Source organism: Lynx rufus, unplaced genomic scaffold (assembly GCF_022079265.1).
Source record: "Lynx rufus isolate CCGP_SWC_20201006 ecotype Redwood Valley unplaced genomic scaffold, mLynRuf1.p SCAF_8, whole genome shotgun sequence".
Classification (NCBI taxonomy): domain Eukaryota; kingdom Metazoa; phylum Chordata; class Mammalia; order Carnivora; family Felidae; genus Lynx; species Lynx rufus.
Window position 1 is genome coordinate 33975350 of NW_025814896.1, and position 26784 is coordinate 34002133.

A 26784-nucleotide genomic window follows, 5' to 3' on the forward strand; every position below is an offset into this window, starting at 1 on the left:
AAAAGGTATATGATCAAAGATTCTATACAATTTTGTGATAAGGTGATTTGTAATTCAAGCAATATAATGCTTGAGGCTTATATCTTGATTTCCTATTACTGTTTCCAGTTACTGCAGATGCTATCTGAGGAAGCAAAGAACACATGGATGAAGAGAAAAATAATTAAATATCTCTGAGCTAAATAATTACGACTATTACAAAAAATATAAATAACAAATTTAGAATGTATTACAATACAAATAAACAGTATTTTTAGTGTAAAAACTGCATTTGCACAAAGAAACTAATTAGGAACAAATACAATCACACTACATCGGAAACATGTTAAAATGGTCTGAGGCACACAGAAACAATGGCACAGTTCACGTGAAACTTGACCAAGAGGCCATCTGAAGGCCATGTCCTGGTCTGAAACTACCAAAGGCCTTTCAACCAAATCTCTTGGTTCAGAAAAGCTACTCAAAAAGCTGCCCCATCCAGGTTCATCAGACTTGATGACTCCGTGTTTGGTTTTTCAAGACAAACTAATCTTCTGAAGAGGATCAAAATGTAGGACTGAGGTAAAGATACTGAACAAGGAGGAAGTTTTCTGTTGGCACAAAAGATTTACATGAATACTTTTCAAAATGTTGTTATATTTGATGGAATGGGTCAATTATACATTTATAATACTGGCAGATAACACTTCAACACTGAGTTGGACAGAGATAAGTTGATACACATTAGCGAAAGCACCAATCTTTCCCTTCTTTCTCTCACTTCATGCCAATTTAACATTTTATACTGAAATCTTAGGTGTACCCTATTGTTTCTACTTTTTTTTTTTTTGGACTCTTTAATGCTTGCCATCCTGTAAAGCAGCATACAGGCTCCAGTATTAAATACTTGGTCATAAAAAGTCATATGCTAAGTGCTCACTTCAGAAGACATTTTTTATCATCCTTCCCCAAAGGTGTTATGCACTGTGGACTCTGCAGGCTTATATAAACTCAAATCATGTAGCAATGCCATAGCTATCAGCAAGGATTGGGGCCATAAAAAAGTCAAAATTTGGCATTCTCTAAAGCTTGTTTACTTTTTATTACAGTCATTATTTTGGATTTCTTTTTGTAGTTAAGGAGTCCTGTGGCTAACAGGGCTCATATGCATCAGTTCAGGTGGTAAGTATGCACCCGTGCAGTGCAGGGACCTGTGAAGTAGAGGAGTCCTGCCTGTCACCCCATTCAGTGCTTACACTTCAAAGGGAAGGAAAGAAGTGGGATTGTCTACTCATTGCTTCAATGGGAGAGCTCTAAGCAAGTTGTGGTGCTTTAGCAGATCTAGCAAGAGATGAATGATAAAAGAAACTAAGAAAAAGGTAGAAGTTTCAAATTTTCCTTCTAATCAGCGAAAAGACACCCTGCTCCAACTGCTCCCATGTAAAGTATTTCACTTCTATTCCAAAATCTAGAGTCACTTTTATTTAATTTTCCTGATTTGAGTTACATAAAACACTATTCTGTAAGTAACTGATATTGCAACATAAGGAAGCATGATTATTTTTTAATTTTTAAAATCAAAATTGTGTTTCCATGATTTGGCTCCTGGATTAAATATATTATCCACATGAAAAATCCACAAAATCCTATTGAGGTGTTAATCTAATCATAAATTATTTTAGGTTGACTTTTTCCCTTTAGTTTTATATCCAGTAAATACTGAAAACAAACTTAAAGGCCTCAAGTGGGAAGAGATTAAATTAGATGTGTACTTATCAGTCCATTGAGTAAAAACCCCATCTTTTGCTGGGATGTTTAAAAAAAAAAATGGTACCTGTAGCCACAGATGCTCCAACTTTTAATGGACCTTCTTCTCCAAACTGTTTTCTCCTCTTCCTCCAATTTTTTACAAGTATTGTTGAGAAAGAACATATATTTTTCTTATTATAATTAGATACTATTTGGGGTCCAATTGGAAATTGGCCTTACATTTATAAAAAGCCAAAGTGGATTTTATTTCTTCATTCCTTCCCTTCTGGTCAAACACTACACTTAAAAAAAAAAAAAAAGATTTAATATAGGGGAATGGGCAAAGGGGGGAGGTTTAAACAAAAAAGTCAAATAATGAAACCTTTTTTATTCCACACCTCTGAACTTGAACTTAGTGATCTTTGAAAACTTTGTTTCAGAGAAAGAAATCCAGTGACAGAAGAGAAGAGAAGAGAATGATCTAGAAAAGTTTCCCAATATTAGGGAGACATAACTGCCACCATCAGAACCATGGTGCTTGGGGTGAGGATGTATCAGAGACTTACATGGCAGGAGGGGCAGGAAATGAGCCAAAGTCAAGGTTTCCCCAGTCCCTCAGTTCTGTGATGGCTTCAAACTCAAGATTCTGTAGCTGTCTGAAGCAAAAAACTATTGGCGACTGTTAATGAACCTCACCATACTAAGGGATGAGCCTGTCAGGTAACTGAGTTGGAAAGATGAAAAATAACCATCTCTAAAAACTAGCTTCTGTCAGAATAAAAACTCCCTTTGTGTGAGGCTTGCAACAGACCCATTCATCCACCCGAGGGTAGAGAGTTTCAGACCTCCCCCTCCTCCAATGAGCCCCTGTTCAAAGTTAATATGAGGTAAGGGTTATCTAAACAGCCAGACAGGAGTATACTGCATATTTCTTTATAAAGATGACAGAAACTTTTCGAATTTCATAAACCTGTACTACTTGTTTTTCTGTCTGGACCCAAGGGGTGTAGGATGAACTTTAGACATCTTTCATAAGCTTGGAATCTAATTTTACGAATTTATTCTAAGACATAAATCAGGTAAGACAGAAGTAGATGGATGGATTCTTTAAAAGAAATCAGGCCCCCTGGGTACTTTTAGTGGACTGAGTATTGAGAGATTTACAGGAATAAAATTCTCTACAAGATTAAGGAAGAAGGAAACGAAACCAAATCTTTCATTTCCAGATATTCACTTTCATTAATTCTTTCACCAAAAGCACATCACTGAACGAAAACCAGAAATGGTTTTGCAGTTAATAATAAAGTGGTTCAAGAGCCAAGGAACCCCTTGAGATGGAAGCAAAACAACAAAGTATTCAAGTTCTCTTCACAAGACTACCTTGTACTGGCAACACTTAGGGCACTTCTGGCTTCAAAAGAATATTGCTAAAGGAACTTTTTGAAAAAAAGTAATTACTACATTTTGGCAAAAAACAAAAACAAAAATCACTCCTATAAAACCCCTACTTCCTTTTGAATCTCCAAAGGTTACAACATTTCATTCAAGATTCTTGGCAGTCATGGGCTTTGGTTCCGGATTATGTAAACCCTTAAGTCAAGAAGGAAAGCGGCTGATGTCAACCGGCCGCTGTCTGTGGCCTATCACTGAGGAAGTATTGTGAAGCGTGTGGGGCGCCTGCAGGCCCGTGGTGGGAAAGTTGGAGATACTAAAGGTAAGAAATAAATCACAGCAAAAGAGATTCAGAGAGTTGGGATGATGTCCAAGCTCTTTTCTACCATAATAATCCAGGGCCCTCTCAATTTCTACCTCTAAAAAAGTGTCTCTCCACCGCGGTGGCTGATGTTTCTTACATTTGACAAAAACGAATACTTCACACAAAAGACTTCCACAAGACGCCTGCTGCTTGTGAGGAGGCTCATGTTGCTTTGCTTTCATTTTATGGCGCCTGCGGGGTGCTTTCTCAGGTCAAAACTCTCTAGCCCCAAGCAAATGAATTTGTGCCCATACTAAGTGCTCAAACAGATCTAACACCGTGTTTGTCTTTCTGTTTCTGATTGTCATGCCTGAAAGACTCTCATTAATATACATGAGGCTTAATGCCATAAGACTACATGACTAGAGATCATTTTTTAAGAGAAGCTTGCTCATTCAGGAAAAAGTACGGATTTGATTTACACTGCAGACCAGAGGGAAGCTGACACAGTCCTTTGGTCTGAATTCTTGGAAACACCATCACTAGACCTATGGGCCCTTATCGGCATGCTGACTTTTGCGCTGCCTCAATGTGTCTTCCGCCACCTCTGTGTCGGCTGGGCTGGGCTGCACAGGCGTGTCTTCTTCAGGCTCAGGTTCTCCATCCTCCTGGACCTCTCTCAGGGGCCCCTGGTCCTGGGCGTCGTTCCTCTCCTCATCCACGTGAGCGGCAGCACTGTCCTCCTCCTCGTCCTCCTCCGCTTCGTCCTCATCACCAAGGTCTTCTTTCTCTTCTTCATCATCTACAAGGCTGTCCTTGTTTTCTTCCTCATTTGAATCATCTTTTTCCTCCTCTGCATCCTGCAACTGTTCAGCTTTGTGAGCCTCCTCTGACCTCCGAGTCTGCTCTGTGGAGGGAAGAGAGGGGAACATCCTCTGAATAAACTGGTCATTCAGCAGTCAATTGAGTGTGGTTAGCTGTGAAATGAAAGGGTGGGGCCCGTGACCGTTTTCTCCAATCTGAAGCTATGTTATCACACTGCACAGATCTCTGGCTGGCGGTGTCCTACCTCCATCCAGGGCTTCTCCATTCCTCTCTGGAAAGTTCACTAACTGTGTTGACTGATAGAGCACAGAGCCAGGGAGGGTAAAGGTTCCTTCTGGCTTACTCAGTGACCCACTCACTAGTCATGGTGATTAGTTAAGAAATGTGACTTAAGCCAAGGCAATCACAGGACTTCCCAGGAGTTTTTTGGCCAGAGTCAAGAAGAAAAGCCTTCTCTCTTTCTACAGGAATTGATAAACTGATAAAATGTGAGTTAGGGCTGTTGACAGCCACTGAATCAGCCACATAGAAACAGAAACCTAACATCCCTTGGGCTGAGCTTGCAACCAGAACATCCCTAGATTTTTCAGTTATGTGAGTTAATAAAATTTCCTTTTTTTCCTAAGTTATACTTTAAACTGGGTTTATGGTATTTTTAACAATTCTAAGGAACATAATATATTTTCTAATTATCTATGGAAATCTCCAAGTCTTGAGAACTTCAAGAACTGAAAAGAAATATAAGCTTATTTAGTTAAACTTCCACATAAAATTAAACAATTATAAAGTCTCAAAGAAGTCTTCATGCAAAGTCTCAAAACTAGGAATAAAAACGTGAAAACCCAGGGCTGTTTAGTCCCACAAACAGTGTGGAGCAGTGCAAGGATTTGGGAAGACTGTTTTTATAGGATTTAGAATAGTTACTGATACACGGTTGAGACTCAATAAATGTGAGTTCTCTTCCCTCATTCCAGTTGGAATGAAGGAAAAGGTGTCAACTAATTAATGAAGGGCATATACTCAAGGGGAAAAACAATGACCAAAATGAAGTATTACCTAATTTAAGGGAAGAAAAAAATCATTTTTGTTCAAATCTGACCTAGAAAACATATTTCAAAGAATTTGGTAGTAGTGATGGTTTGGTCACCTCACGAGTCAGGGGGGAAAACTCCAGTATCTATCTGAGCACAAAAGGGCATGCCACAGAATTCCAAAACTACTCTATCACATGAGTTTATCATACTTACCAGTGCGCTCAGATAAATGCCTTGGAAGTGGTACATAGAAACATTCTGATATTATCACCAAGACCTGAAGGGAAAAAGTGATTTTACAGTGAATAGATATGACATTTATTACCAAAGAGCCTCAAATTTAGGTCTTGGATCTATAATCAGATATTTACAGACAAATAATTAGCGGTTGGTCAAAAGTCCTCAAAAAGGACAAGGGCATAATTAAGACTTTCCAATTTTTCAAATGTAACAATGTAGGAAAATATTGATTTATAACAGGGGTCACAAAGTCAAATGTCTATAGAGATCCCACCAAAAACTGGTAAATCAAACAGGTATAAGAAAATGGATACTATTAGTCAAGTCTAAAGCGGCCTTTTTTAAAAACACCACTCTGGACAAACAAAACTAGTCTGTATATGGCTGCCTCTCACCAATGCCTGAGTAAAAGGCTATTTATTTCAGGGTCTAGAATTCTTAAGAGAACCGTAAGAAATTTCTACAGAAATAAATTGCAAGAAAAGTTATCAGTGATATGAACTAAACCCTATTTTAGACTGTGACTGACTTGGCTTCTTCTCTGACCTTAATGAAATATGAATGAATCATTTTCTACTTGCTAGAAACATTCCTCTCCCTTGATAAACTACAAGCTCCTTAGGGGCAGGTTCATCCCAGTCCCTGTTCCATGCCTAGTCCGGCATGGGCCACGGTGATGAAGCTATGGGTGTGGGGTGCAGTTAGCTGGACCCAGAATAAGCTGCAGCCATTCTTCACACCTTCCCATGCAGCATCACACAACATAAAGATACAACCAGGAAGAAGCTGCCCATTTAGAAGGACAGTGTCCTTCTTGTACCTAGCTGACTCCCAGACTTGGCCTTTAAGATAGTAATACTACTTCATACATTAGTGTTTTAAAGATGCTCTAAAATTTTAAAGAACCTGATATCATAGTTCTTTTGATTCAGTTTCATAAACGTCAAATGAGTACCCTACTTTGTGTTCAGGATTATCACCATCTGTATATTCATTTACCACTTTACTCAAAATTTGGTTCATTAGGTTCAAGGTATTGTGTTAACTTCTGTGGGAACAAGTTCAAAAAAGGAGAAAAAATGGCAGTTTAAACATAAAGCAATATGGAACATGAATTTCATAAGAAAAATGAATAAAACACTTTGACAGATATTTCAAAGATTCAGCTATTACAACCAGTTATGGGTTTGGGAAGGATCAAGAATGACCACTTGAAGGAGGCATCACTTAAGGCCCTGGGCATAGTCCAGAGCGGATGGGTAGTACCAGCTGCCTGGTTTGTCTAAGCTACACCAAACTGGACCATGGGGGCTCCTATATCCAGAGGAAGCCCTGAATGCAAGGCTGGGGAGACCAGTGTGGTAGGACAGTGGGATGCATAAAGCTCTGTGGGTTGGTGAGGAACAAGCTCCCTGGGCCAGCTAGAGGGCTAGGTATAGAGGGCCTAGAAAAAGACTTAAGGCATACTAACCTCAACCTTGTCTCTCATTAACTGTGTGACCCTGAACAAGTCATTTAACTGCTTTCTCACTGGAACTCTCTCAAAAGGATGGAATTGGGTTAACCTATCATGAAAGTCTATTTTATATCTAATAGTACACTATTCCATCATATAGCCTTAATTCAGAAACTGGAAGGAAAACCCTCTTATTCTCCCATATTCTCTCAGTTCAAGATCTATTTTCTCATCTAGAGAACTATTCCCTTGGAATGGTCCACTTCCTAAGCCACTAAGAACGGCACTGTTTAAAAGCAGGGTCTAGGGGCACCTGGGTGGCTCAGTCGGTTAAGCGTCCGACTTCAGCTCAGGTCACGATCTCACGGTCCGTGAGTTCGAGCCCTGCGTCAGGCTCTGGGCTGATGGCTCAGAGCCTGGAGCCTGCTTCTGATTCTGTGTCTCCCTCTCTCTCTGCCCCTACCCCGTTCATGCTCTCTCTCTGTCTCAAAAATAAATAAACGTTAAAAAAAAATAAATCAAAAAAATAAATAAATAAAAGCAGGGTCTATAGGGGAGTAGTGCCCTTTTCTTCCTCTTCCCTTCCAGGGTTATATTTTCACGTTCCAGCTGTGACCCAGGTAGATACAGATAGCCATGCAACTAAATGAGGAGGGGAGACAGATTTGCCACCTTTCACAGAGAGTGAAATCTAGGCCTCTTGATATTAGAGACCCTCCTCTGAGGGAGGCTCTGTGCTAGACACTGGGGAGCAACACACAGAAAAATAATCTACCCAAGTACCAAAATTTAGACAGTCACCACATATACCAACTGAAATGGAGACGGGAGAGTAGAGGCATATGATTGCTGCCTGTGTTTTCCACTGCTCTTCTGTTTGCCTAGAGCTTTGCTGTCTTTTATCCTTCAGAGCAGAGTCACTGATGACAGAAAATGACACTGCCAGAGTGATTTCATATACAGATGATACACTTAAGGGTCTTTCCCATATTGATTTAAAATGCAAAATATATACTTGATTTCTAAAACTGGGCCCTTTGCTGACATGTGCAAAATAACATTTAGTATTAACATTTCAGCCATCGTGAGGCTCAATCACGAAAACAAACAAAAATCTAAACCAGTAGCCTTGTTTTGACTTCTCATCTTCTAAAATTAGGAAAAAGTAGAAAACATAATAGGCTTATGGGAAACAATGACTTGATCAGGAAATGACTTCTCTATGGAAAACATCCTGCCCTCCTGGCCACTGTAGAAGTTAAACTCCATAAGAATTCATACAGGGAAGAACTTCCAGGGTCACCAGGACCAAGCCTCAGGTGACTGCATGCCTGGGCTCTGCTTTCAGCCCTCAGTTAATGGCAAAGGTGACATACAAGACAGAACTGCACACCTGCAGACCTCCCTGAAGGCAACAATTCTGGTTGTTGTGTGCTTCTTTTGGTATGTATTACAGTTGTAGAAAAGGAATCAGAGATATGTGTTTGGTATTTTATGGAAATGTATTACCGGAAAATTTCTGAGTTTATTACTGCTTTGAAATTATTACTATTTTGTTAAATAGTTACTCTCCCAATTTCTTATAAAGGAATGATATTCTATATCATTTAATCACTTGAATAGTCTAGAATCAACTCTCTTGTTTCTTCAGGCCAAATCTTAATAACCCTCCTGTACTGATTATTTGAATCTAAGTTCCCAAATGAAGTTAGGGCATAGACAAGCCTGACTTGATTTCTTGAATTTAAAGTTGACCTCAAAGATAAATTTCAAAAAGCCTTTATGCTGAGAAGAGTTTCCAATGGTCTTCCAAAAGGCTCACGCTCAACCTACATTCTCCATAACTCCACTTGAGAACCACCCAGTATCTCATGGTGCTCCCCCTACAAAAGCCTCACACTCATGTGGCCCTGAAAGACACCACCAGAACAATCCAGAACTAGACCATAGACAGGAGAAGCATATTTATATCCAGTCAGCTTTATACAAAGTCAAATACTTTAAGGCCAGTCAGTCAGGGACATGTTAGTTAGCACTAGGATTAATGCAAGCTAATGAATGACATATCTGAGTTCCATCCCCACCTGTGAAGCTAACACCAGCAGTCACAAATCAAATATACCATAATTTGAAATAAGCAGGTTTGTAGCAAAGCCAAATCGAATCAAATAAAAGCCTCCTTGGCTTCTTGGGAGTCTGACTTTGTCATCCCAAGTTATATATCAATATGGATAAAAGCAACTGCTAACACTTTAAGCTAATTTTTTAAAAAGAACTTGCTAATTTAAAAAAGGTAAACAAATAAAATAAAAAGAACTTGCTAAAGAGCTGAAATGCATTATACAGTGTAAGGACAGACCTACCTAAATGTTTGTCCTTTTTACATAAATTCTTAATAATCATCAATTATTCCTATCATATAGCGTTTAGGAGCTGTGCGATAAATATATAGCACAATGGTTTTAAAGACTTATCTTGGGGCACCTGGGAGACTCAGTAAGCATCTGACTGGATTTTGGCTCAGGTCATGATCTCACAGTTCATGAGTTCAAGCCCTGTGTCAGGCTCTGTGCTGACACTGGGGATTGCTTGAGATTCTTTCTCCCTTCCCTGGCTTGCACACATGTGCACTCTCTCCAAAATAAATACACTTAAAAAAAAAAAAAAAGAACTTATCTTAGAGCTTAAAGCTCAAATTGATCAAGTGTGGGTAAAAAGAAAGATTAAAAAATTATATAAAAGAGTAAAACATGCCAAAACCCTTACAGTTGTCTATGCAGCTAAATAAATAAATTTATTATTTCAATTCTTACCTAAAACATCTAGGAAGAAAATGCACAGATACCTATTAGATACCACTTTTTACACCGAAAGAAGACATAGTAATGTGCTTTGCATCTTATTTTTTCCCATAATAATGACTGTGTTTTTTTTGTCTACCTTATCTTACAAAATCCACCTTGGAATAACTAGAGTCTATGTATAAGTAGCTGGTCAGGATTAGAGATTCAGTTGGAGGATATGAACAAGAAAAAAGTCATCTTGTTCACTCAAGGAACAAATTCACAGGTTTGGCCTTATCACCACAGTGTTCCAATCAAGTAGGCAATGTGTGAAATCACAGCTGACTTGGTTGTCTTGGAAACTGACTATGAATTCACATAAGGTCTCCAATTCTTTCATTACTGCCTATATTCTAGGCAGCACACATCTTCAGGATATTTCAGGATAGGATTAGGAGATAACAATTAAATGAATTTTCCATTATATCTCAAATTACCACTGACAGTAATATCAAACAAGTAAATGCTACTTAACTTCTTAGATTATACACAAAATGATATTTGTTTATGCATCTTTTCTTTCTTGGCTGCTTTCTAGTTTTGCATAAAATCCATGTGGCTTTACAGAAAGCGGGGGAAATGGCATTATTTCTTACCAGACCCATGAGAAGGCCAAAAATCAAGGTGGCCATGATGAAAAAGACATAAGAACACCAAGCAGGAATTCCAAGGGTCACTGTGAAATAGTTGTGAAGATGCTGTAATCAGAAGAAAAATATAAAATAAAATCTTTACTTATTACCAAATATGTTTGAATCTCCCTCCCTAGCTATAACTCAAGTTTGCAAATTATTTCTACATGTATGAGCTCCCACAAAGGTCATCCAGTCTGCATCTATATGATTCTTCAAGAACAAGTCAGATTTTACAACATTGAAAATCTGAGAGTAATAATCAAGGTCATATCTTGACCTTTGTTCTCAAGTTATACTTCTTTGAGTTCTATTTCTTTGTTCATGATCTGGTAGAACTCTGGCAGAATTGTTTTTCTAGCCCCTCCTTTCATCATTTCATAGATTCTTTTTGGTCATTCTCCCCTAATAATTCTGTATCTCAATTTTTACTCATCATATGGCATCCATAAAAAATTAAACTTCTTGGGCCTTTGTCAATTTTTAAGTGAAACTAAATTACTACTTACAGAGTATCAACCACTTAAAATGTCTCCATACTTCCTTTTTTCTAATCAGACCATTACTCTACCCCACCCATCTTCAACAACTTTCGTAATTCACCATAAAACTGAAAATATAATATTACACAGAAAAAATTTTTCCAGTTAATTCATTATGAACAAATGAGATTCCATCAGTCTTTTGAGTAGAGCTCACATCCCTTCATTCTTACTGTTCCCTCAGACCCTATTTGATGTCAGATACTTTAAAAAATCAGTGAAGAGATACCATTTTTGCTAGAAATTATTTACATGCTAAGTCATACAAATATGAACCTACTAGTTTGGTGCCAAGGCCCTTTTAAATGTGGGCTTGTAGGAGCCATGCTTCACCATGATGGCTTAGTGATTATCTGTGTTAGGCCCTTCCAGCTCCAAAGCAGTCATTCACTACAATCCAAGCACTTACTGGACACAAGATGAAATGGCCCCGAGCTAAATGCCACAAGCAAGCAGAGGTAACAACTGAATGACTTGCCTAGAGCTGATGAGGTGGGTGACAATGAGTCCTAGTTTCTATTTTAATATTTCTCAAAATCCAAATTACTCAAGTATCTCCTGTTGGCTTTTCCATTTATAAATGCCAATACAATTAAATAATATATTTTATTCTGGCTTAATTCTGAATGATAAACCAACAAACAAAAAAGCTAGTTAATTGGTCTAGAATAATCTGAGATCTCCTCTCTCCCAATTTCTCATTCATTAGAAGAGATAGATCTAAAGACCCAGCGAGTAATTTACATACTGATACGTGCAAAGTGTTCAATAAATACTTATTGAACAAAAAAAAGGATACTAGCAAATCCTTCAATTATTCATAGGAAATGCAAACAACTTGTGATTTGTAAAACTATCATCTGTGCTCTGTTGATGGAACTGGTCATCATTTTATCTTCAGCCGAGGCAATTGTTTATTAAACATAATCTGGGGTGTCTGAGTGGCTCAGTTGGTTAAGTGTCAGACTTTGGCTCAGGTCACGATTTCACAGTTCATGAGTTCAAGCCCCGCATCGGGCTCTATGCTGACAGCTCAGAGCCTAGAGTTTGCTTCAGATTCTGTGTCTCCCTCTCTCTCTGCCCCTCCCCTGCTCACACTCTGTCTCTCTCTCAAAAATAAACAATTAAACAAATTAAAAAAAAAAAAAAGAATAATCTAACATTGCGCTGCCCAGTAGGCAAAAGAGGTATTTGGGATAGCAAAAGCTTGCTTTATTCAAATTCTGTTCAGTGTAAGTTCTAAAATGTATCATACAAATTCTGTGTTTTCATAGTTTATGCTTTTCTTGATGACTCAGTGCCACTATCAGGATTAAACTCTGAAATGTGCCGAAGAATTAAAAGATATGGAAAGTCAGTCTGGCTTTGTGCTGACCCATAGAAATACACATTCTGGAGCTTGCTTTATAAATAATATCCGTCTATATGGCTGGAATGAATAATGTCCAGTTATTAGTCCTTCTAGACTTTAGGTCCTTAGGCCCTTTCTGCAAAATAAATGATTAAAGTAACCTTCAAGAAATTTTCTAAGTTATTTTCTAGAATTAAGTAAATTGTTTGCCTTTGAATTATTGCATTCCAAGTCAGACATTTCTTAGTGCATTCAAAATATCTTCTTATTGTAGCAAGCTCTGCTTCAATTTTCTTGTATCAACTTACCATTTAAAGGATTTATTTGAGCCTCACTTACTCTTTAAAGGATTTATTTGAGCCTCTTAGAGAAACCCTGCCATCTTGTGGTCTTTTAGTTGATTAATATTAAAGCCTCATTAACCAAGTTGTGTTTTCACAATTGCAGACATAAATCCTTATCTGTTTACTTTGTCTGAGTCCACAAATAGTTTTAGAACACCTTAAGAGTGTTGGGGTTTGTGGTATTGAGTACTTGAAATTTTGATATATATATATTTTCAAGTAATAACTGATTCAAACTGATCTCAGTTTTAGATTCCTATATTTGTTTCTTTAATTGCCAAAGTGACAGTTTTCATTTGTGGAAAATATTGATCCTTGTTCAATATTATATCTCATTATACGGAAGCATCTTACTGTTTCTTTAAAAAGCACAAAAAGGGGCGCCTGGGTGGCGCAGTCGGTTAAGCGTCCGACTTCAGCCAGGTCACGATCTTGCGGTCCGTGAGTTCGAGCCCCGCATCAGGCTCTGGGCGGATGGCTCGGAGCCTGGAGCCTGTTTCCAATTCTGTGTCTCCCTCTCTCTCTGCCCCTCCCCGTTCATGCTCTGTCTCTCTCTGTCCCAAAAATAAATAAAAACGTTGAAAAAAAAATTAAAAAAAAAAAAAAAAGCACAAAAATAGGGGTGCCTGGGTGGCTCAGTCGGTTAAGCAGCCGACTTCGGCTCAGGTCATGATCTCGCGGTCCGTGAGTTCGAGCCCCGCATCCGGCTCTGTGCTGACAGCTCAGAGCCTGGAGGCTGTTTCAGATTCTGTGTCTCCCTCTCTCTGACCCTCCCCTGTTCATGCGCTGTCTCTCCCTGTCTCAAAAATAAATAAAACATTAAAAAAAAAAAGCACAAAAATATCATCTAATGGGCCTGATGACTTATACTGCACTATTGTAATAAATAACTGAATTAGAGCTAATTTTTGGCTAGATACAGATTTGAGAGGACTGATGAAGACACCATTACAGTAGAATAAATGAGAAGAACATTCTACCCTGTGGTCAGATGGGTTTAAGGAATGGAGTAAGGCCAAGGCATCTATGGATCAGAGCTAGAGCCTTCTCTCTATAGAGATCTGTAACTGATCTGGGATCAGAACCACTGCAAGTCAGGTTAGATACTGCCCAAGGGCACCCATCCAGCCTAGTGTTGCACAGTCTCATTCAGAGCTGGGCTGGCCCTGAATTACATGAGAACCTTTTGGATTTTTATCCCATCAATGTGGATATACTCTGAGGACATTTGGGACAAACCCAATATCCCTTTCAAACACAGATCAGAATCCGCAAAACATCTGCCCTACATGGGAGCAGCTCACAAAGACTTTCTCTAGTAATGGCCAAGGGTTCACTTCACCTGTGATGTTTTACTCTCACACTTGCAACAAGACACAATCTTGCAGCCTCTTGTAGGCATTGAGAGAGGTATTTTGTGGGTGTACACCATCCCACTATATGGTTCTAGATAACTTCACAAGGAAAAAAAAACCCTCAAAACAGTAAGAGATGAGATGCCACTATCTAAAACACAGAGAAATGTTTTGAGAGCTTTAAAATATACTCTTGTTAAGTGTTGGTGTGGATGTGGAGAAAAAGAATCCTCAGGCACTGCTGGTATGAATGCAAACTGGTGCAGCCAACATGGAAAACAGTATGGAGCTTCCTCAAAAAGTTAAAAATAGAACTATCATGTGATCCAGTAATTCCACTACTGGGTATTTACCCAAAGAATATGAAAACACCAACTGGAAAAGATACATGTACCCCTATGTTTTTTGCAGCATTATTTATAAGAGCCAAATTATGGAAGCAACCTGAGTTTCATCAACAGATGAGTGGATAAAGATGTGATACATATGTATAATGGAATATTACTTAGCTATAAAAAATGAAATCTTGCCATTTGCAACAACATGGATGGATCTAGAGTGTAAAATGCTAAGTGAAATAAGTTATCAAAGACAAATTCATATGATTTCACTCATGTGGAATTTAAGAAACAAAACAAAGAAAAAAAGACACAAACCAAAAAACATGTTCTTAACCATAAAGAACAAATTGATGGTTACCAGATGGGAGGTGGGTGGGGGATGGGTGAAATAGGTGAAGGGGATTAAGAGTTCACTTATCATGATGAGCACTGAGTAATATATAGAATGGCTGAGTCACTATATTGTACACTTGAAACTAATATAGCACTATTTGTTAATTACACTAGAATTAAAATTTTGGAAAAAGTAGTCCCACTTTGAAAAAAAAAAACACTCTCATTATTTTCCAGTCTAAATACTCATGGCCTTTAATGCTCATTGCGAGGGATTCATAGAGCGTTAAATCTTCTCCATCATAGACTGTCCTCCCAAAGACGCAGCATACCTTACTGCCTACATCCTTGCATAACAGCCATAACACTGAAGTAAGTTACATACTACATTAGCTCAGCAAGCAGCAAAAATTCACCAAATCAAATAATTACTGAAATGCATGCAAATGCTAAACCTCGTTCACAAACGTACACGTTGTACAACTGGCATACAATCCTATTTTAATCCTGTTATCAGCTTGGATTAAAACATAAATGAATAAAAAGATAAAGTATTCCTTATTGACTAGTCAGAGGTAAAAAGTAAAATCATGATGACAAATGATCAATGAATACAACTAACAAGAAACAGTTACCAAGTACTGACTACGTGCCAGGTTCTATGCTAAGCACTCAAAGTGTTCTAGTGACAACAGTTTATAGCAGGGGAAACTAATGGATTCAGAGATACACACACAAGGTGGAGAACAATGAGTTGTTTCTCTGGAAGACAGAAAGCTAATTCCTACCTGCACCACTGTCGCTAACTATGAAAAGAGATGAAAAGACAAAAGACTAGAAAGTCTCTTCATACATGTGTCACAGACAACAGCTCCAGGATTCCTAACCCTGACTGTGGCCCCAGACTCAGCGACAGTGCTTCCCAAGTTCAATCTCCTGTACATTGCTTTCATGACATTAGTCTCACCTTGTACTATCTTTTATATTTGTTAATATTTTTCATTAAGTTGTGTGACTTTTTATAATTATAATAAAATTTATAATTTTATATATATATATATATAAATATATAATTTATAATATATATTGCTACCAAAAATATATAATCAGTACCAATTCCATATCTAGAAAATGTCTATCCATTCTTTGAGAAATTCCTTGAGTTGTACATCTTCCAGGCTTCAGTGACTCTAATGAGGTAGGCAAATGTCAAGACTACATGTGAGGATAAGTGTTACAGTTAAAGTGGCGGTGACTTCTAGGAGTTTATATAAAAATTAAAATACATAGGTGGATACCATCATCACTGGACAGAACATTTGAGATTATCAACCACCCCTCCCCCCACTTTTCCCACATTGTTGTACAAGTTACCTACCAAGCATCCCTCAGATTCCAGAGGACAGCAGGAAGCTCACAGGATCTGGCTTATAACACAATTCAAGGAACTTCTTCACTCAAGCGTTTATTCAAGCAAGAACATATGGGAGGTTGGTGTAGAGTTAAGAAAGCCAAATGTAGAGCACAACAAAACCCTTGAGTTCATAGGAACTCAGCTGTGTGGGTGTCTCCTCACCAAGCAATTCTGACATCCTGAGGACAAGTTCTTATTTCCAAATTGCCAGACCCAGCAGGCTGGCTTCACTACTAAAGCAGAAACTCAAGGACTTTAAGGATTAGTTAAGTAGGCTCTGATCTTATAGATGCTGCTCTTCTTTTTATTTTATCTTTTCATTACAGAAAAAAAGACAAATACAGAGCAAGATAAGAGATTTTTAAAAAATCAGCCATAATTTCAGTATCAAAGATAGCTACTGTTGATATTTGATTAATCTCCTTCCAAGCATTTTCCTATATACACATAAAAACTCCATACGAATTTAACCTTACACAAACTGTTTTGCTATCTTTCCCCCACTTAATAACATAAAATCTTCCCTACAGAAGTATTTTTTTAATGCTTATTTAATTTATTTTGAGAGAGAGAGAGAAAGCATGAAAGAGAGTACTTGCACGTGAGTGTGAGCAGGGGAGGGGCACATACAGAGGGAGAGAGAAAATCCCAAGCAGGCTCCACGCTGTCAGCACAGAGCCTGATATGAGTCTCAAACACACTAACTGCGAGATTATGACCTGTGCTGATATCAAGAGTTGGAGCCTTAACCAATTGAGCCATCCAGGCACTCTGCAACACCCCCATAAAAGTATTATACATAACCAGCCACTCATGCATGGTTAGACTGTTGCTGAAGAAACACTGACTTCTATCTGTCTATGTAGCCACAACATCTCAGTAGGATAAGAGATTGTGGGTGGGCATCAACAATCTTGTCTCACTGGTATTAGCCACTCTGTGTCTTTCCTTCTTCCCTGTTTTGATCTTCTTCCTTAAAGACTTTATACTCATTTAGTTCTTGCCATTCCCTCTCCCTCTCCCTCCCTCTCTCTCTACATGCTGTTTCTTTTGTTCACTGTTAATATGATTGCACTATAGTTTTATATTGTCTAGACATGAGTTATAAACAGATTATGTTCCCCACAATTATACATTCAACTGATGAAAGGATCTTGGGCAAGGGAGATGTGCTGGCTAAATATGCTGAGTGGGCTGGGTAATCAGCTAGGAGGACTGGCTCAGTAAGTGGTTCTTTAGGTGTAAAAAGGCAAGACTACACCTGAAGGCTGAGGTGGGAACCAGGGTGAAAATCATACCCTCTTTGAATAAGAGGGCCAGGGCTCAATTCTGGAAACAGGTTGTGAGAGCCCTTCCCAGAGATTTCATGCAAGTCTGGAAACTTGTTTCTAAGAAAAGAAGAAACTACAAAAGTTGCCAAGAGACTTGAAAAACCTAGATGCTGATACAGAGGGTGATACATGATTTCTATCACAGATTTTTAAGGTAATGAATACACATACGAAGAAATCAAAATAATCTACAGACTTACCATTTATGTTCTTTTAGTCACGTTAACCCCCAACGTGCACGCGCGCGCACCCCCCCCCCCCACACACACACACAAAATCTATAGTCAGGGCAAATACATTACTGATGCTAATAAACATAAATGGACTAAATTTATCATTTAAAAGAATTACTTGTTGCTGTATGCATTTTACAAGACTCATTCAAAATAGAAAAAGCAATTAAAAAGGTTGAAAGTGGAAAACATTCCAGGCAAATACTGACAAAAAAGAAAAAAAATATGGTATTAATATTAGATAAAAGTGATTCTGTAGAGTGTAAAATGTAACTGTGTGTCAAATTTAACAGTTTATTCTATAAAACTATCTTCTTTTGTCCCCTTTTAAATATTGGGAAATATATTCTAAATATACATGTGTATATAAATATCATATATACTCTACTTCTCAATCACTAAGAAGAACATCTCAATTGGTTATTCAGAGACAGATCATATTCTATTCTCCAAAATGCCCCCCCTCTTTTTTTTTTGCAGTCTGACACATCCACACAGAATCTTTCCATGCTTGCCCATGGCTGGAGCACTGTGTGTATGAAGATAAAATACCCACTCCTGGCCTTGACACAACAATGCCACATATTGTAATTATTTGCATGATAAAATGAAAAACTGTAACTCCTTACCTAAACTCTTGCTTATCAAAGCACCAATGCCAAGTTATATGAGGTCAAAGTAATTGTTTTTCTTCCCAGATACTGTATTTGAAAATAAACTTATTTTACATTTTTCTTCCCAGATACTGTATTTGAAAATACATCTCTTTTACAATGTGTGAAATTGATGACCAACTTCCATCCAAACTCTTCTTAAACAACTAAACAAATTCATCTCTTGACCTGCACTTATTATAGGCTCAATGCCAAGATCTTGCTCTCATGATTCCTGAAATCCATCTATTATGAGTATCCTGTTCAATTAGACATTATAAGGCTACAACGTTCTCAGATGGCTATCAGAATATATGACTCTGACAACCTTCAGTGTCAACATACTGCAAAAGGTAAAATCCTTACTCTCAATTCCCAGTTGGCAATTCATAATTCTCAAATCCTGAATAAACTTCTCACCAGTGTCAAGAAAATAGTAGAAGGAAACCATATAAAACTCATGCTATCTGGTGAGAGGGAAAATCCAAGTTATTATTTAATATCATACACAAATGCCAAAAAATAATTAACAAACATTAAGAAATACTGAATCCAAGTGACAAACTTAATTTCTGTTTTTAAAAAATTCTGAAGTTACTATTCTACCTCACAAGGCAGAAAATAAAATATAACTGAAAAACTAGGATGCAAAAGGTTGTTCTTAAATTTCCTAAACATACACTGATGTGCATGAGAAACAGAAGAGTCTTATGAACTTCTTGAATGTTAAGTTCCAAATATGACATCATGACTTAGAATCATAGTTTGAAAAGACAAATATAAGTACACACTTCTAAAGATTTTTTTTGAAATACTTTAAGGATATATATTTAATTCCACAGCAAGTTTGTTAAATTTGGCAAAATTTAGCCCATCCTACACATAAATGGAAGTAAAAGATTACGTAACACATTCAAGATTATATAATTGTTCAAATTTTAACCTAAATAACAGTTCTAACTCACTGAAATGACTCAGGGAAATGATAAAATCACATATACAAGGGACACTCGAAGTTCTTCTTAAATTGTCACAGAGTAAATATCTTCGGCTTGTGGGACACATGGTCTCTGTCACAACTACTCAACTCTACCATCATAGCATGAAAGTAGTTCTAGACAACAGGCAATGAATGAAAACTAATGTGTTCTAATAAAAGTTATCAAAACAGGTGGCCAGTCCCCAAGATATAGTTTGCTGATCCCTGACACACAGAATAGGACTTTGACACAGTAGTTACAGGTCCGTGTTCAATTTATGCCCTTCTACACAGAGACACGTTTCTACTGGGGACTCCACATGAGAGCAATTGTGTGCCGTAAGGAGAAAAGTGAATTACAAAAGTACTTATAAGTGTTTACTTTCCTATTGCTTAGAAGCTACATTCTTACTCCTTAAAAACACCTCTCTGCCGGGGCGCCTGGGTGGCGCAGTCGGTTAAGCGTCCGTCCGACTTCAGCCAGGTCACGATCTCGCGGTCCGGGAGTTCGAGCCCCGCGTCAGGCTCTGGGCTGATGGCTCAGAGCCTGGAGCCTGTTTCCGATTCTGTGTCTCCCTCTCTCTCTGCCCCTCCCCCGTTCATGCTCTGTCTCTCTCTGTCCCAAAATAAATAAAAAACGTTGAGAAAAAAAAAATTAAAAAAAAAAAAACACCTCTCTGCCAAGATAGTCACAAAAGGTATATTTAATTACTCACCCATATCTTGCCAGAGATGCTAAATAGACCAGCCATTCCAGACATCCTAAAAAAAAAATTAATAAATGAAGAGAAGGAGAACCACTGGTGATATATACTATGATGAAACAAACCAAAACAAAGCTTAGGTCATAAGGATCTGCCCCTCCACTTTTTGCAATATGTTGTCCTCTCTCCTGGATTTACTTCCATTCCCATAAAGCTTAGATTTCATAGCCTTCATTTCAATTCCTCTGCTATAAATACATTCAACCCCCCTGGCCCTTTCTCCCACCATTATACATACCTGGCAAAAACTCCAACCCTGGGCAGCTGCGTGTCTCTGGAGAAAACCACATGACTGACTGACTGCTCCCCCTTCCCAGTCACAAACCTCAGGAAGCACTCAATACTGCATTGTCTTAGGCTCCACTTGAGATGATAGCTCATGTCTTTTCCCTCTCTTCAGACCTTCCGCACCCTCCCCTTTCCATGCATGCTTAGCTAACAAATACTCCTTGTATGTCCCTGTGAAATCAGAAGCCATTGTGTGACCTCTCTTATCTTCCCACCATCAAATCTGAGCCTGGTGTACACCTGATCTACCTCCTCCTGTTACAGCAGAGAAAGTTGATCTGCCCTACCACAGTCTAATTCCTCGATTTGCGTCTTGGATCTTTAGTCTTGGACACTTAATCTTGTTAATGACTTGGTTCTTTCTGCCACTCCTTTTCCTACATTAGTAATTTCTCCCTTTCTGCTGGATCATTTTCTTCTGCATGAAAACATGTTCTATCCCCTCTTTTCTTTTAAAAAGCACATTCTTAGACTTCACAAACGTCTCCAAAGAGTAGCTATGCTTACTGTTTCTTCTCACCATACCTTTAACCATCACATCTGGCTTCCATCCTCACTACTACATTATCACTACTTGTCAAGACCATGATGACTTTGCACTGCTTTACCAAACATCCATGTCTCGGACTCGATCTTTTACCCTTGGTAACACAGGACACAAGTGACTACTCCCTCTTTCTTGAGCACTCTTTGCTTAGCTTCTAGGAAATCGTACACCCTTAACTGTCTGCCGGCCTCATTGGTACTCATTTTCAGTTTCCTTTTGCTGACTTCTTCTCTACTCATCTTAATTTTGGGGTGTCTCCTGGCTCAGTCCCAAGCACGTTTCTTTTTTTTTTTTTTTTCTGTTTTTGTTTTTTTTTTTTTTTTCAACATTTATTTATTTTTGGGACAGAGAGAGACAGAGCATGAACGGGGGAGGGGCAGAGAGAGAGGGAGACACAGAATCGGAAACAGGCTCCAGGCTCCAGGCTCTGAGCCATCAGCCCAGAGCCTGACGCGGGGCTCGAACTCACGGACCGCGAGATCGTGACCTGGCTGAAGTCGGACGGACGCTTAACCGACTGCGCCACCCAGGCGCCCCAAGCACGTTTCTTTTTACCTCTCTCTAGGTGATCCCCTCCCTTCTAAGGTTTAAATACCACCCACACACTTTGTTCCTCAATTCTCTATGGAGACCCATCTCTACACATTCAACCTGAGAACTCTAGAAGGAAGTCTGCATCTCAAACTTATTTTAAATCCATCCATTCTCTCAATTCCCACTGCTGACACGCTGATAGGCACTACAACCATCCCTTGGCTGGACACTGCAACAGCCTTTAACTGTCTCCCCTCATCCATTTGTGCCCTTTCCAACCTCTCCTCCTAAGAGCCATCTTCTAATTGTATGCACTGATAACATCCAAGGTCCAAAATGAGACCCAGACCCATATGATCTGGCTCCTGCCTCTCTTTCTCGGTGTATACCACTCCCAATCCTTTTCCCTGTGCTCAACCTTGTTTCTGCTCCTCAGCATGATGAGCTCTTTCCAAATTGGGGCCTTTGGCCATGCTATACCCATTGTTGAGAATATTCCTACCCCTGCTCTTTACCCAGCTAGGTCATTCTATCCTTCAGCTCTGCCTGCTACTCCGCCTCTCATCCAATGGACGCCCGTGCCCCCATAGTTCATCCCTGTCTTAGTAAGGGTTTGTTTTTAATAGCCCTTATCCAGACTAAGATTCTTTATATCCCTAGTTGTTTTTGTTAATATGTCTTACTTTAAGTTTCATAAGGAGAGCAGAGGGACCAACTCTGTCTTGCTCCCTGTTAAATATCTAGCACCTAGAATAGCATCTGGCATAAAATCAGTACTCAAACATTTGTAGAATGAAATGCCAAAGATGAACTGCTTTTACAGTAAGCTATGTATTTCTTGGGTATTTTATAAAATACTATTTCATGATTTATTCCTGAAATATTGCATGATTTGATTCTATTTCACCAGGAATATTCCCTATACTTGTGTAAACTAACATAATATTAACTGCAATTATCACAATTCATTCAAATTTAAAACCAACTGTGGAAAAAAGTCAGTATGGTCTGGCATTATGTACTTCACCAAGAATTATACAGTTTGCCATCATGAACAAAAGTTACCCGCAGCAGTGTTACGCTAGGCACCCAAAGACACCATAGGATTTATTTCCACATAGATACGATAGCTTCAGAAGAAAGAATGGTAAATGGTATTCAATATCATATTTTGTAAAGACAAAACAGTTGATATGGCTTAGTGCAAAAGTTAGAGGAAAGGCTTTTGTAATCCACCTGAATCTGAATACTTAATTCCTAGTATACTAACAACTGGCTGAAACATATGTGGGTCATAAAACCAGAAACACAACACAGGCCAAGCATGGTCAGTATGTAGTCTTGGTAATCAGAAGTGACTATGAAGAAAAATGTAGACCTTGAATGCCTATGGACTGTTGACTTGATACCTCTGTTTTAAAAAAACACCCTGTCATAAAAAAAAATAATAATAATAACAAGTTACGTCAGAGAAGCCGGGGATTTCCAGCCAGTCAGAGGCTCAACTGATTGCCATTTCTTCTCTAAGATATAATTCTGCAGGTCTTCATAGATTCCTGGGCCACGGTAACGGCGGAATATTCCATCCTTTGCACTATAAATTATAAAAACAAATAGAAAATAAATCTATTAAAGTGATAAGTGTTATAGGTAATAAAAACCAAAACAACAACTAATTTTACATGTGAACTCTACTTTGAATTTTAACTTGGCTCAAATGAAGAAAACAATTATAGGTAAGCATAAATCAGAAGGTGTGCATTATATTAATCTGTTACAGCTGAGAAATTCCAAAACAGCAAGCACAATATATTCTATGGGGAATTTTATCACTGCACAATTTGGGACCACAAGCAAAGTTCTTGGCAGTGTCTAATCTACCAAGTTTCTTATTATTTTTGCTACCAATGATTTCAATTTTTCTCTTACAACAGCAAAACATTAATTGTTATCAAGCTTTAAAAAACTGCATCCACACTTCCAAATTTATGTCATTCAAATCCCTCCTGTCAAAATTAACAAAACACCTTGTATTCTCCAGGCCCCTCGGCCTTCCTCTCATTTTCTCGCCATAGTCCAGCTTCCTTAAGGGAAGAGTCTACACTTGCCATTTTCTCCTCCTGCATTGCTTATTCACTACTCATGTGATTGGTGGTTCCGCTTCCATGACTCCAGAGAAACTGCTCTTATGCTCATTGGCACTGCCCACTTGTGAAAATCCCTTCCTTCCTGTTGGCTTTTATGACATGAGCTCTCTTGGCTTCTTCCTATTACTCTGACCACCCCTGTTCAGTTCCTCACTCCCTGTCTTCCTTTGCAGATGTTCTAATATTGGTCAACACCAGGTTCTATCCTTAACTTATTTCTCCTTCCACAGTATACGTTCTCTCTAGATACATTGCATTTTTATGTACCTCAATGTTGAGGAATCCCAAATACATGTCTTCAGTCTAGATCCTTCTTCTGAGCTTTAGATATGGAAATCAAACCAGCACCTAAACTTCTCCATCTGGAATTAACAGAGGCACTTCACACTATCTTCTCCATTCTGGCCTCTATCTTCCAAACTTCATCTTATTCTAATGGCTCCTCAATAGCTTTTACAAATTCTACATGGCTTATTGGTACCCATTACAGGCTCTTCCTTTGTTATAGCTAATTAGTCACCATGTCCCAATGATCTCACATCCTAAGTATTTCCAGGATCTATCCCCCTTTCTTTCCCTTCCCTGTAACTCTACCTGAGCCTCTCTAACCTCATCATCCAGGATGATCCAAATGCACTCCATAGGCCAGAACCAATTACAGCCCTCAGAAGGTATCTCATTTTCTTCCAGGCTTTTCCATATCTCCTGTACCTGGAAAGGTTTTCTCCACTCTGTCTGCTTAGCCCAATTCCTAACTTATATATCATCAGAGAAATCATCTTTGACCACCCCTGTCCTACTCCCTGCCTGACACTAGGTGCCTTTCCCCTGCTGTACTCTGGGCATCCCTCTCTCCTTCCAGCTATCATTAAATACACACACCAGTATTTCTCTCTTCAAATTTTAAGCTGAATCAGCAATGGTTATGGAAGGCAACTTAGAATTCTTGATACACGTCTACTGCTCTCGAATCTTTTCTAAAGTTTCTAGTGTCTAACCAGAAAATTATTTAAACTTACTGAAAAAATGCTGGGAGAGTAGTGACAAAGAAGCGGCCACTTAAACCTACAAGGGGCACAAACAAAAAAAGTTACAAGTCAAACTCAGACTACCCCAAGCACCTAACTTACATTGTAAGAATAAGCAGCCTTGAGCTTGTTTTCATAGCCATGTAATTAAAATCATTCCAGTTATTTAATCACATTTACTAGTTTTTTTGTTTTTGTTTGTTTTTTGTTTTTTGGGTTTTTTTTTACTTAAAGATATCTTATTTTTATCCATTTTTATTTACCTACCACTTTCTGATGACTGACAGACAATGTGCTTATCTTTGATGTGTTACACTAAAGTTTTCTGGCTTGTGCATTGCTTGGAACTGTATGCTGGCTGAAAGGATAGATTTTAGAGTCATGCAATCTGGGTTAAATACTAAATTCTCCAGTTACTAGCTTTGTGACCTTAGATAAATTACTTAACCTTTCTGTGAAATGGGTATATGAAAGCCTGACTGAATTGTTCTGAAGTTAAGGTAAGTATATTAAGTGCTTAGCACATATTAAATAGAATAGCACATAATTAAAAATAGTACATATTAAATATAAATTATAGATATCAAATCAATTATAGGTTTAAAAGCAACAAAGAATATGAAATTATAAGGTCATTATAATTTTTGCACATTTATAAAATTTGTAATTTCTGTCAAGGAACTCTGTGTACTTTAATGGATTGTTTCAATTTGTCTTAGCAAACCCTTACAAAACGATAACCACATATCAAATGCTTTCCTAGGTACATGTGAAAATAAAGATAAATAAAACCCTTCGTCACTGATCCAATATTTACTAGGCATCTTCTTTGTTTCAGGGACTGTAATAATGGCTCAAGACACATAGATAAGGAAGAACAGAGTTTGACATAGACTGTTCTGCCACAGTCTAGTGGCAGAGGGATAGAATTTAATCAGGTAATCACGACCAGAAACAGAGACGCATGATATGAAGGAAAGGGGCATACAACAAAAACTTGCATGAGACTAGGAGTAAAGAACAGATCCCTGCCCTTTAAATGTTCACCAATAAATAATGTTGATGTGGGCACCACAAGAGAGTAAGCCCAGTTCTGGCAAAGAGAAAGCTAAAGGACCCCGCTGGCCAGCATGGTAAGCTGGCAGAGACAGCATTTCCTCATTTCTCACCACTTCTGCCTTTCCCACTGAAGGACAGTCTGGACAAAATCAAATGCCAATTTAAATAATGTGGCTCAAATGCTACATCTCTGGGATAACTTACAGTTTGAAACACAGAAGGTTTATTTTTAATAACAAGGGATATTTGTCGATACCTACTTTATAAACTAAATCTATACTCAGCAAAATAATTTATTCATTAATGATGAGTCTTCCCAAAGAAGGGTTCTCTGTTTTTTCTCATACCAAGCCAAGCAATTCTAAAACATTCCCTATGGCACTTAAAAGCAAACACAGTACTCTGAAGGCAGTAAAAGTCAATGTTACAAAAAGAAACATAAACTTCATACATTTATCCCTGTACGTTTTTTTTTAAAGGTTGTACTGGCAGTAACAGAACTCTAACAAGCGTCTGTGTCAACAGGGCATTCTCACCTGTAACAAGCTTGGAACTCCCTCTATCAAAGAGAAAAGGCTTTTTTTAGTAGAGTTCCAAATCTAAATTGCCAAGGAAAAAGTACTGGTAATCCTAAAGACCTGAAGATTATTATATGTTTTGCTTATTACAAAGTTTCATATTTCAATTCTTCCCTAGCTACAGATTGTTTTGACTGCTCCAAACTTTGTACAAGCGGAGTCACAGTGTTAGGGAATTATGCTTTATTTATATGGCCTTTAAAATGGAATGCATAAACAATTTAGTATCCCATCACTACTTCAAGTTTCTATTTAGGTTTTTTTTTTTTTTTTTTTTTTTAATCAGAAGAAATAGATAGGATTTCTAACAAATGTCAGGCATCACTGAAGGCAATATTTTTTACTTGTTCTTTAAAATCCTTCATACATTCTTGGTCATCATTGGCCATGGCAATAAATTAAAAGTAAACAAATATAAGAAATATTTCATAAAACACATTAACTTACATAGTATTTATAAACAGTATTTCCAGATTCACAGGCCAGCTTGCCTGAAGTCAAATCCCACT

The 26784-nt window shown here is 38.1% G+C and overlaps 1 protein-coding gene across 1 annotated transcript in view; it reads right to left on the bottom strand.

The window, feature by feature from the left end:
* Nucleotides 1-207: 207 nt before the first annotated feature.
* TMX4 (thioredoxin related transmembrane protein 4) overlaps nucleotides 208-26784 on the bottom strand; it is a 46164-nt gene continuing 19587 nt past the window's right edge. Inside the window, exons 3-8 of the mRNA XM_047067845.1 lie at nucleotides 24630-24675; nucleotides 22929-23057; nucleotides 20047-20092; nucleotides 10419-10520; nucleotides 5497-5560; nucleotides 208-4331 (exon numbers count right to left, since the gene is read on the bottom strand). Of these exons, the coding sequence (XP_046923801.1) occupies nucleotides 3973-4331; nucleotides 5497-5560; nucleotides 10419-10520; nucleotides 20047-20092; nucleotides 22929-23057; nucleotides 24630-24675 (746 nt within the window). The 3' untranslated portion in view covers nucleotides 208-3972. The remainder of the gene's footprint in view (nucleotides 4332-5496; nucleotides 5561-10418; nucleotides 10521-20046; nucleotides 20093-22928; nucleotides 23058-24629; nucleotides 24676-26784) is intronic.